At 40.3% G+C, this 12,893-nt stretch overlaps 1 protein-coding gene across 1 annotated transcript in view; it reads right to left on the reverse strand.

Moving 5' to 3' along the window:
* Positions 1 to 12,893, reverse strand: part of LOC135114154 (Kv channel-interacting protein 4-like) — a 38,864-nt gene that overhangs the window by 10,209 nt on the left and 15,762 nt on the right. The window contains exons 2-4 of the mRNA XM_064029904.1: positions 2,386 to 2,491; positions 1,866 to 1,981; positions 1,120 to 1,258 (exon numbers count right to left, since the gene is read on the reverse strand). Of these exons, the coding sequence (XP_063885974.1) occupies positions 1,120 to 1,258; positions 1,866 to 1,981; positions 2,386 to 2,387 (257 nt within the window). The 5' untranslated portion in view covers positions 2,388 to 2,491. The remainder of the gene's footprint in view (positions 1 to 1,119; positions 1,259 to 1,865; positions 1,982 to 2,385; positions 2,492 to 12,893) is intronic.

Genomic DNA, 12,893 nt, shown 5'->3' on the forward strand with positions numbered 1-12,893 from the left:
AGCCACTAGTCGTGTTATTTTGACTAATGAGAGAATCCACAATTTGCAATGACCTGGTTTGGTATATTGATTATTCGCAAAATACAGACTTATATGACGGGAAAAAACACAGAACGGTTAGTAAAGAGGATGAGTGATGCTGGTTGGTCAGCTCCTGCTGGAATGTCGGGCTGAGGAGTAAAAAAAAAAAGAGCGGAGTTGTATGCCTGTTCGCTCAAACAGCCTGATACTGTTTTAAAGAATCGAGTAAGGAACGAGCTTTGGAGCCACGCATGGGCCTCGAAGCTTCTGAGTCTGGATCTTGTGAAAGTTTGTTGGTGACGCCTATATTTACTACAAATTCTTATGTGTGAATATAAAATATATTTCCCTTGCCAGCACCACAAAGAATTGCTGCGCACGAGATATTACACAGGATTATCAAGTATTAACTGAGAACTGTATAATAATGGTGTATTTATGACTCACTAAAGCGAATTTGTAACTCAAATGAGAGTGAATGAAATTATAGTTTATAATTTGTATTTTTGAAAATAATAATAATAGTAAATAAAGTGCATGCAGGTTTGTTGTAACTGACGTTTACGACAATCTTGGCGATCTTTTCTCTAATTATCGTCATTAGTACAAGTGTTACATGAAACTGAAATTTCATTAAAACAAAATCCATAAAAAAAAAGGCTCGCTGTAAGATAATGGAATCGCGAATCAGTTCCTCGCGGAAGGACCAACAGGCAGGAGGGAGTGACGAACAGACGACTCGTGTTGCATCAGTCATTGGTGAAGGAATGCTTGCCGGAAAGTGCCGGCCCGCGGCTACTAATGATAAGAGCTGTGCATAGGGATGTGCTCTGGAACGAGGGCGGCTGTGACGGCAGAGTGAAGAAGGCAAGCATTTGCAGTAAAAACAAAGGTAGCGAGAGTAACGGATATATGAAGAAACATAATACAAGGGAAAATACTATAGAAACAGAAGGTACGGGAAAATGTGTGTGTGTGTGTGTGTGTGTGTGTGTGTGTGTGTAAATTGACACATAAGTTGCATCGCTTACAAAATGGATATTTGGATGGAGCTAAAAGGGAAGTGAATAATATACTCTCAAAAAAATTCTTGCTCACTTGAATATCCAGTTGATTCTCTCCTGCAGCGTGCCCTTGAGCAACACCGAGAGGCCCATGATGAAGTCGCCAAACGTGATGGTACCCGAGCCGTCATGGTCCATGGTGCCGAACACGTAGTGGGCGTACATGGCGGAATCTGGGGAGGGAACACGTTTCACATCATAAGAACACCACAACATAGGCATCATTATTATTTGGACCTTACTGTTATAATCTCATTCACTAAGTATGAATCTGAAGGGATCGATCTACTCGTCTGTTTATGTGTGTGTGTGTGTGTGTGTGTGTGTGTGTGGAATTTAGGGAGGAAAAGGGCTTGGCATAATTAACATGTCTACAACCTTAATTTTAGGCCCTATTATAATCTTTTCATTCACTTTGTATAAATCTGAAGGTATCTTTCTAGTGTGAGTGTGTGTGTGTGTATGTGTGTGTGTGTTTTCTCATGTTTCTGTTAGCGTATGCGTATTAAACCGTAAATTAACTGGCTTGATCTTGTCTTAAAATTCATCTGCTCATTACTGTATAATTTTACCAGTCATTGAGTCATTTCTTCTATCGTGGAGATGTGTTACTATATGTAATTCTTTACTCCTTATTTTCTTTTTCCTAGTACAGTAACATTTTTTTATATACTTTTTTATCAATCTTATTTTCTTCCTAATATACTTCTCTTTTCCTAGTACAGCAATACATTTTCCTTACATTGAAGGTTAACATTCTCACAAGCGGTGGCAACTTACTTCTGCCGGTGCCGTCCTCGGGTTGTCCTCCGAGGGGGAAGAACTTGCCGTATATCTCCTTGAAGGTTTCCTCGGAGATGACGCCCGTGGGACATTCCTGCTTGAAGCCTCGGTACCTGGTGGAGACCACAGTCATTCCTCAGAACACTTAGAACACAATGACAGCAGAATAACATCAAAACATGCGTACGTCTAACATAGGTACTTGACTTTAGGACTTAAGAAAGTATGCTAAAAATAAGAGAGAGAGAGAGAGAGAGAGAGAGAGAGAGAGAGAGAGAGAGAGAGAGAGAGAGAGAGAGAGAGAGAGAGAGAGAGAGACTATTAAAGCGAATGAATTAAAGTGTTCTAATAAGTAATAAAAATGAACAACAAACATATTACGGTAACAAACAAATAAAAGTTAATTAAAAACGAGAAATAGGGAAGAAACAAACAACACTATTATTTTTTTTAGTCAACGGTGGAAAGTTATTGAGTTGTCCCATAATGCGAGCACACATCTTCTGGTGTTACTCACATGAACTGCAGCTCTTCCTTCGAGAACCTGGTGGCCTCGCTCAGCTGGTCCAAACCCTCGGGCCGGTACCGTAGCGGGGTGAGCTCGAAGTCCTCATATTCTTGATCTGGGGAAGAAAGAGACACCAGTTAGACTTTACAGAAACAAACTGATAAACTAATGCGTGTGAGAATATACAGAGAGAGAGAGAGAGAGTAAATAGACGTCAACTATAAACCAATCCTTGTTAAAATGTACAGGAAGACTACACAAACAAATTATTAAAATATCCTGAGAGAGAACGCCATCTGAAACCCTACATGAAAGGACATAGGTCTGTAGTACCAAAATTTAACTGATACTGACTCAAATTCTCTCTTTCTCTCTCTCTCTCTCTCTCTCTCTCTCTCTCTCTCTGGTAACTTTTCTTGTGTTTTCTTAATCTCAAAAAGCTGTTTACATTAATTTTTCTTTCTTTTTCATAATTACTATTCTTGATCTTTCTCACTCAGTACTCGTCATTTTCAATTTCGATACAATTTGTTCCTTAAATTCATCAGGACGGAATCGAAATACACGTAACTCGGCTTCCTTTCAGAAGTGGATAGTTAGCAAGTAATTAGTTAACGAGCATGTAGAGTAAGACCAGTATTCTTCGTAAACTTGGGCTTCCATAAATATTAATACACGAGTTAAAGGTGTAATACGATGCTTTTCCTTCTGATGGTGCAGAACCCTTTCTTCAACTAACGCTAGTCATATTAAAACACTCGAAAACCTCAATAATTTCCAGTTCAATCAGTAAAAAAATAATAAATAAAAAAATAATACGTAGCAGATTCATTATCACCAAAAAGTTTGAGAATTTGAACCTAAACACTGACCTTCAAGCACCTTCCTCGTTCATATCAAGATAATGGTGATAATAAAACTCGCGTATAAGCTAAACGACATTCAAATTTCCACCACCCTTCACACACACACACAAACTTTATCTCCCCCCTTCACGCCATCCATTCTTTATCACCTGCACATTTTTCTCACTAAATATTTTACTCCCATCCCTCATCCCTCTTTTAAAACCCTCCTTCACTTAATTACGGCTTATATCATTCTCCATTTATGACCTGCTATCCCACATACGTACGTACATCTGCTCTAAATCCAAGCACTCTGCACTTCCCACACCTACACCCACACTCACCACACGCGCCACACTCATCACTCATACCACCGCTGCTGCCGCCCGGAACACCCAGCAAGTGCAGACTCTAATTACGCACCCAGGGAATCACAGGGCACGGTAGCTGGGAGGGGAAACTGTCCAACGGGGGGCGATACAACACAGATTACAACCTTCCCTTAACTGGCAGCTCCTATTCCTCGTTCTCGTTCCTCTGCTTCTATCGTGACACCTCTCTTATTGGTCTTTTCTCACGCCTTGCTGATGATGAGGGGGTCTTGGGTGAGGGTGGAGGGGCGCTATGAAAGGTCAGGGTGGTAAAGGAAGGGAAGGAATGGAGTGGCTGCGAGTAGTGAGTAAGGGTCAGTGAGGACAGCGAAGGGTGGGAGAAAAAGAAGTGCATGGTGGGGAGTATAAGAATGTGTGTTGTAGAACTGAAACAAGGAAGGAGCAGGGGCAATTATTTATATATATATATATATATATATATATATATATATATATATATATATATATATATATATATATATATATATATATATATATATATATATATAGATATATAGATATAGATGTATATATATGAAAGAAGAAAGCGAAAATTCAAAGTATATAAGTGAATGAAGGAGAGGGAACTGAAAAGAGGACTAAGTGAGAAGGAATTAAAATCAAAATCCCAAGTAGAAACAAAGAGGGAAAAAGTGAAAAGAAAGAAAACGAATGGATAAAAACAGAAACCTCAACTAAAATCAAAGGAGTTCGAACTGCAAAGCAATATTATGAAGAGCAAACAAAACGAATCCAAGGGATACAGAATCTATCTATTTATATACTGGAACAATGAAAACACAACCTCAGAAGATTAAAGGGAGGAATACAGAATCTGTACATCTGACAGACATACTCATCAAAGAGACACACTCGAGGCAAGGCGTCAGAAGCGACACTTCACGGAAATCAATTTACGAGGCAAGGCGACTTTTCTAAAGATCGTCATTTTAAGTTAAGGTCACTACACAGCCCAAGACCCACCCCCAGGGTGGGGGAGAGAGAGAGAGAGAGAGAGAGAGAGAGAGAGAGAGAGAGAGAGAGAGAGAGAGAGAGAGAGAGAGAGAGAGAGAGAGAGAGAGAGAGAAACCTTACTGCACGACACTAAAAAAAAAATAATAAAATAAATAAATAAACAAACTAAATACATACCAGAAAGCCTAAGCTACATTACAACTCTACAGAAAAAAACTAACCACAATTAAAAAAGAAAAAAATGAAATATAAATAACAAACACAATCACTTACAAACGCAAACACAAACACAAATCCCAAACGAGCAGCACATAAAGTCACAAGTAAACATATTGGTGACGGGAGAGGGGGGAAGGGGGGGAGATCAGGTGGCGGGGAGGCGTGCGTGGCTCTGTGCCAAATGCCCCTCAGTGTCCCCTCGCCTCCTTGTGACCTTCTGTTGCATTGTTCCCACCCCGCAGGAGGCCACTCTGACTTTTGTCTCCGGGAACCAAGAACTGAAGGATGGCAAGTAAAGCGAAATCACTCTTAAATCCGTTGCTGCCGCCCGTAACACCCAGCAAATGCAAACTCTAATTACGTATCCAGGGAATCACAAGGTTCTGTAAGCTGCTCTTGAAAGTTATAATAATTAAACTGATGGAATAATAATTTCTTCACAAACTGAGCGACGTTCACTCTCATTGCTTCACGGGCACAAGGAAGTCATAATACATAATATATAATAAGGTCTCTGTGTGCCCCATTAAGTGACATTGATATACAAGCCGCCAACTCCCACCCCATACATAGGTGCCACAATAAAGGTACCACGTCGTGAACATACGTGTACAGGCACCGCTGAAGCTCCGGTAGTCTTCACAACTCGCTAAGCAGAGATATTTCCTGTAAACTAAACGCTTTTGGCTCCCTTCTCTAGGTCAACGTAAAGATTTAGGCCAATTTATGTTCCAGTTTCATCTTACCATGTAAATTTTCCCACATTAGCATATTTGACACATTCATCAGGATTAACGTAAAGCAGGATGTTTGTAAGTCGTTACACAAAATCCTTGTTAGGGCTAAACACAGCGACGGCGGCGCCACTGATGGCTTTGGGAGAACGTGTCACCCAGCCAGCCGTGTATCCTGTTTCTGTTTCCTGTGCTCGTGTTTGTGGGTGTGCATATGTCATAGGTGTCATATTGTTTACACAAATGCACACACGACTTTTCATAAATTAAAAACATGATAATTTTATCATTAAAAGACAGGAGATTACGAGCTTGACGCTAAACTCTTTAAATACAAATAGGTAAATGACAAAGAGAGAGAGAGAGAGAGAGAGAGAGAGAGAGAGAGAGAGAGAGAGAGAGAGAGAGAGAGAGAGAGAGAGAGAGAGAGAGAGAGACAGACCATAGTCATAATTCCTGTGTCTATCTTATTCCTCTTCATCCACTTCGCCTTATTTACTCCACTTTCTCCCTCTGCCCTCGTTTCATCCTCCCCTCTCTCATACCCTCCCTCCCTGGCCGCCGATAAGTCAGTCCGCAGACGAGGGAGATGGCGGAAGGATGGCGGGGAGGGGATGGCGGAGGGAGCAAGAGAGGTGGGTAGGGAGGAAGGGAAGCACAGTAGGGAGAGCCAGGGTGGAAACAGAGCCTCGTGACCTCGCGTATATAAACAGAGATAAAGGAGGCGACTTCTTGGTATAAACGCAGACGGGAATGGAGAGCGCACACTGGCAGTAATGAAAGAGAAGGGGGTGAAAGAAAAGGAGAACTACAATGTAAATGAATAAGAAGGAAGGATGAACGTGGAGGATGAGAAATAAAAAAGTAGTCTCATTATGAGAGAAATAAGAAAAAAAAAATGCTGTGTTCTAGTTGCAATGATATCAGTACGAATAAGGCTTGATTTCAGAATTAAAAGCGTGTTTTGTAATTAGACACACATTCTACATCCCCACCCCGCCTCTCCCTCACACACACACACACAACGGGATAATGAGAACAATTAACCCTTGCTAATTCACTCCAAACACTAATTATGGTAATGACACTGATAACAAACAGCACTGAGTCGCCACACATGCTCGTCTCCTCCACTGCACTAACAAACAAATGAACTTCCATAGGCATCTTTTGTATCGGCTTGAGAACGCTAAATTTTCAAAGGTCTCCTAATTTTACCAAACTCCTCGTCGAGACAAGCACTTCGAAGAAACATTAAAGTGATTCAAACTGCACTCAAGCGTGGGTGGAGTGTAGAAGTTCGAGGATGGAGATTGAGACTTGTATGTTTATTTGCTAAAAAAAAAATAAAAATAGATAAATAAATAAAAAAAAAATAAATAAATAAATAAATAAATATATAAATGAATAAATAAAAAAAGAAAAGAAATGCATAAATTAAAAACGCATTATTGGGGGTACAGGGATGATCTAGATTAATATTGCTTGTATAATGAAAAAAAAGTGAATACGCAAAATAAAAACAAACCAAGAAAAGAATAAAAGAAAAAGTAAATACAAATATGGTTATAGTAAATAAAAAGAAAACGAAAGAAAAATGGCGATGTATAGTTATGATGAAATAGAACAAAAAAAAAAAAAGAGGAAAAGTGAAAATCAACACGTGTATGATTATAATAGAGAAAAAAATCATGTTTATAATCACAGTGAAAAGGAATATCTAGATAAAATAACCTGTATAATGTAAAAAAAAAAAAAGTTATACAGAAAGAATCAGTCGTACATCGCTTTCCACGTGCTCTCAAAAAAAAAAAAAAAAAAAAAAAAACAAGTGATAAAATAATAAAACACCATGTCATATCTAATAATAAAATCTAGCAGCAAAATGACGCACGTAAAAATGTAAAAAAAAAAAAAAAAAAGTGTTCAGCTTTATATCAGATAACGAAAATACATCAAATCATGAATATTATGATCTTTGAAATAGGCAGCATTCATGGATTAATTTTTCAATGGTGAAACGAGAGAGAGAGAGAGAGAGAGAGAGAGAGAGAGAGAGAGAGAGAGAGAGAGAGAGAGAGAGAGAGAGAGAGAGAGAGAGAGAGAGAGAGAGAGAGAGAGAGAAAACAAGAAGAAAAGGAAAGAAGCACAAGAACAATACGACGACGACGACGGCAGCGAAGAACGAGAGAAAAAAACAAGAACAAGCAAGCCAACTAGCGAACGAGCCAAGAGGGAGACAGGAAGCAGGTAAGGTAAGGTGAGGTGATAAACAGCCACCACTAAGTCTCCCCGGAGCCTGCCTCGCCCCTGGGTAATGAGGAAGGCGGGATTACGGAATTTACAACGCCCAGAAGAGCCTCACCGAAAAGAAAAAAAAAAAGCCTTAATGACTCAAACCAAGCCGGGCTCTCGTTAGACTTTCTAGGGATCGTGGCGTCACCCCTACACGAGTACTCTCCGTCCTCTGAAGGGGCGTCCTCTTCTTTACTATCCTGGCCTTTAAGTATATTCCAATTTTCAGGTTCTTTCCCTCCCCATTTTCAGTACCGCCTCGCTTTCCAGGTTTTTTCTTCTGTTATAGTTGTTCTCTACATTATAGCTTGGTCTTTTTAAATTCCAGAGTTTTTTTTTTTGTGTGTTCCAGAGTTGTTTTATGTGCTTCAGAATAGATTTTTTTTTAATTCCAGAGTTTTGTTTACATTCTAGAGTCGCTTTCAGTATTCTAGAGGTTTTCTTTACATTAATAGTTTTATATATTCTGGATATGTCTTTAGATATTCGAGAATCTTTCAAATATTCCACAGTGGTTTTAAAGTTTTTTTTTTTTATTTATTTTTTTTTATATTCCAGGATAGATTTCTGGTTTCGGAGTTTTTCATATTCTTGAGTTCTCATGTTCTGGTTTTCTATATCACAGTTTTGTTTTCTATATTTCAGAGTTCTCAATACTCGAGTTGTTCTCTACATCCCAGTGTTCCCATCTTTTCCTATCTCGTTTATCTTCCTCTTCCCTTTCTATATAACAGTTTTTCGTTGTTTTTCTGTCTTGTTTATGCTCTTCCTCACTTTCCTATATTCTGCTTTTCATAATCTATGTTCCTTCCCTGCCTTTCCTCCTTTCCATCCATTATCCCTTCTCTTTCTTCTTGTTTATCTCAATGGCTGACGCTTTCTCTCTCTTGCCCACACATTCGCCAAAGGGCTCCTGTTCTTTATTTTGGCCGGCCAGGTTGTGCTCTGTCTTATCACGGCAGGAGATACGAGACCAAGGGATGACCTCCTGCACTTACCAATGAGGCGCTCCCCCCTGCGGTATCTGGAAACACGTGACGGACTGGACGTGACGTGACGCTGGTGAGGAGGAAGGACGAGGATGGAGCTGACCCTGATATGCCACCTGGGTAGCTTTTTAGAAGTGAGGAAGATCGAGGCAGGTACAAAAATAGGAAAAAAAAAGCGCTAATTTGCCGTTCTAGAAATAAAAGAAGAAAAATGAGTTACAGGAAAATTACCCTTCACTTCCTTACTCATTCATGATGGGTTAAAAAGAAAAAAAAAATCACTCATCGCAAGTTTGTGCTTTCAGTGTAAATTAAAACATACGAAGGAAGTTAGTTGGCTAAAATAATTGAGAGAAGAATGGAAAATACTTCATAGATCATTAGCGATACATATTACTTATTTTCTATAAACTTTTATTTCTTCACAGTGAGAAGAGAGGAGAGAAGGGAAAGGAGGAGAAGTAGTAGTAGACAAGACAAAATATAAAGACAAGGCAAGGAAGAACATTGGCGCGTGAAATTATAACACGAGAGAGAGAGAGAGAGAGAGAGAGAGAGAGAGAGAGAGAGAGAGAGAGAGAGAGAGAGAGAGAGAGAGAGAGAGAGAGAGAGAGAGAGAGAGAGAGAGAGAGAGAGAGAGAGAGAGAGAGAGAGAGAGAGAGAGAGAGAGAGACCATCACAGGCACTGGCACATAGAATTATAATACAAACGAGCACTTCAAGGATACACAGAAACATTACAGGAACATTTCTCAAGCCGCTGCAAGACACTTTGAGGAACAGAAATGTGTGCACATCTTTCCCTATGCTGAATAATTCCTACCAAGTCACCCTTACTGTCTTCCTGCCTTCATCTCCACCTCCATATCTCCTCCTCCTGCTCCTCCTCCTCTCCTGGCGCCTCTTCTCGTCTCCTCACAAGTCACGTCCGGAGAGTCCCTCCTTCGGCCTCCCGGGAGCAACAGGTATTGGCTGAAGGACGAGGAGGAGAGGAGAGGAGAGGAGAGGAGAGAGAGAGAGAGAGAGAGAGAGAGAGAGAGAGAGAGAGAGAGAGAGAGAGAGAGAGAGAGAGAGAGAGAGAGAGAGAGAGAGAGAGAGAGAGAGAGAGAGAGAGAGAGAGAGAGAGAGAGAGAGAGAGAGAGAGATTAGTCTATTTCAACAACTTGTATATAATGTAGAGTAGCACCTTGTGGTATCTACGCGAGTGAGAAAAAAAGAGTTGTGAAATGTTTTTCGATGAGGAGGAGGAGGAGGAGGAGAAGGAAAAGCAAGAAGAAAACAAATATCAAAATGGAAAATATGAGAACGCGAACGAAGAAAGACTGAGAAAGAAATGAGAGGGTATGAAGAAAGACGAGGAAGAAGAGCAAGGAACTTCACACTCCACTATACAGCTCCAGTCCTCCTCCACTCACTTCATTTTCAACCTGCCAGGAATCTTCACGAGGAGAGTAAAAATGTTTAGGGTCTTTCCAAACCACCAAGACCACACCAGATCTTCACACCAGGACGATATCACCACCACAACACTCCCCTGTTCCCACTCCCTGTCACTTCCACTATTTTGAAATCCTTAGTTCGCTCATAAAAAAAAAAAAAAACAATTTCCAAAGACCATGGAGATCATCAGTCTGGCTCTCATGTGTTGTTTTTCTCCAGTGGTGCAGAATTCTTGTTAAACCATCACTGTAGTCATGAAAGCTCCCTTGAAAATTAAGGTAACATCGACTATACCCTTTTAAATTATCTCGACTCACGAAAACTCACTTCCGACTACCAATAATTCAATTAGAGACTGTTAAACGCTTTAAAATATGATTGATTTTCATTAGAAGGTTTACTATCACTAGTCATGAAAGTTTTCTTGAAAATTTCAATAACTTGTTACTGGTCATAAACACTTACTTGAAAACAGAAACAACTTTCAAAAGAGACTGTTTAGAATATCACCGGATTCACGAAAACCGCTTGAAAACTTGAATAACGTCCACTAGAAACTGTTAAAATATTAATAAAACTACCAAAACTGCCTTGCAAATTCCAATAACTTTCATTAGGGCGTTGTTGTTGACCTATCAACATAATTATGAAAACTCCCTTGAGAATTCCAATAACTTCCACTACGCTCTATTTAAAGTGAGAACTAAGGCGCCAAACAATTAGCAATACTGCTCCTCTATCACTCTTGAAAAACGCCAGATCTTTTCCACCAGGACCAAACTAGCAATGCAGCTGAAGTGGTCACTATGCCAACACAGGTAACGAAAGTCAATTAGCCGCTGAAATACCTTTGTTGCGAGAATTCCTCAGGTGAGTGACAGTTGGGGCACAGGTGGTTCAGACAAGGTATTAATTAGGAGAGAACACACGTGCTCGCACTTTTACTATTGTTCGAATGAAGTGTTTTAGTGGGAGTTTAATTCAATTCTCCATGTGTTGACGTCAAATTAGACAGGTGAGGGTAAGGTGGGCTCGCGGGCAGGTGATGTGTGATGAGAGGGGACAGGTGGGTGATGGATGCAGAGAGAGAGAGAGAGAGAGAGAGAGAGAGAGAGAGAGAGAGAGAGAGAGAGAGAGAGAGAGAGAGAGAGAGAGAGAGAGAGAGAGAGAGAGAGAGAGAGAGAGAGAGAGAGAGAGAGAGAGAGAGAGAGAGAGAGAGAGAGAGAGAGAGAGAGAGAGAGAGAGAGAGAGCCATTCTTTCATTACCTGATCAGACCAAATGCTGACAGCCAGGTAACAAATGAATGCTCTCTCTCTCTCTCTCTCTCTCTCTCTCTCTCTCTCTCTCTCTCTCTCTCTCTCTCTCTCTCTCTCTGTCTCTGTCTCTGTCTCTGTCTCTGTCTCTGTCTCTGTCTCTGTCTCTGTCTCTGTCTCTGAGCCACAAGTTAAGGGCGCAGCAGGAGAGGGAAGGAGAGGAGCAACAACACTGAGAGTTTCGAGCGAATGTAGAAGCGGTGAGAGATGAAGGACTCGGAAGGGAGTTTGGAATGGGGAGAAAAATTAGTCTATAGTTCTGAGAGAGAGAGAGAGAGAGAGAGAGAGAGAGAGAGAGAGAGAGAGAGAGAGAGAGAGAGAGAGAGAGAGAGAGAGAGAGAGAGAGAGATTAGCTACATTATGGTTAGAGTGTGAGAACTTTGCAAGATTAATTGTACTGCAACCGTTTCTCTCTCTCTCTCTCTCTCTCTCTCTCTCTCTCTCTCTCTCTCTCTCTCTCTCTCTCTCTCTCTCTCACAATCATGGTGCCTCGACTCATCCATGGAAACTTTGCTCGTCTTCCTCCGCTCAGTAATTTAGTCATTTGTTATTTCCTCGCATCTCCAGCCATTCCGGTTTGCAGCGACCCGCCCCCCTCCACCCTCCCATCCCGCCCACCATGGCAATTACTCAGCATGTGGCGCCCCATTTACCGGTCTCATTAGTGCGTCGGAACCACTGGAGGCTCAAGATGAAGGGGTGTCGTGATCCACTGACACCCGAGAGAGAGGAAAAAAGAGGAAACTGGTGCTTTTTTCTGTATTTTATTTATTTGTTTGTTTATCTATTTATTTGTTTATTTACTTTTTTTGTGGTGTATGTTATGTTTAGGATTTAGATTTTTTTTTTGAGGAGAAAACCAAAAAAAAAAAAAATGAAGAGGGGAAATGATTTATTTTATTTTATTTATTTATTTATTTACTTCATTTTGTTTATCAATTTATTTTTGGTGTGCGAATGTTATTTTGGGATTGACTTTTTTTTCCCTTTAAAGGGCGACAAAAATAAGAGAAATTTGGGAGGAATGTGTGATTTATCTTTTATTTTTCGTGGTATGAATTTTGAATTTATCTATATCTTTTGGTGTGTTTAAAATCGTAAATGAAACAGAACAAGAGTAAAATTGCGTTAATAATTCATGCATGTGTTTGTTCTGATATTCTGTTTTAAATGGAAAAGGTCTCTCTCTCTCTCTCTCTCTCTCTCTCTCTCTCTCTCTCTCTCTCTCTCTCTCTCTCTCTCTCTCTCTCTCTCTCTCTCTCTCTCTCTCTCGGGCACGCACATCAACACGGGGACAACAGGAAATTCACTGATAATAAATTGCTTCATTTC

This window comes from Scylla paramamosain, chromosome 27 (genome assembly GCF_035594125.1).
Source record: "Scylla paramamosain isolate STU-SP2022 chromosome 27, ASM3559412v1, whole genome shotgun sequence".
Taxonomy (NCBI): Eukaryota; Metazoa; Arthropoda; class Malacostraca; order Decapoda; family Portunidae; genus Scylla; species Scylla paramamosain.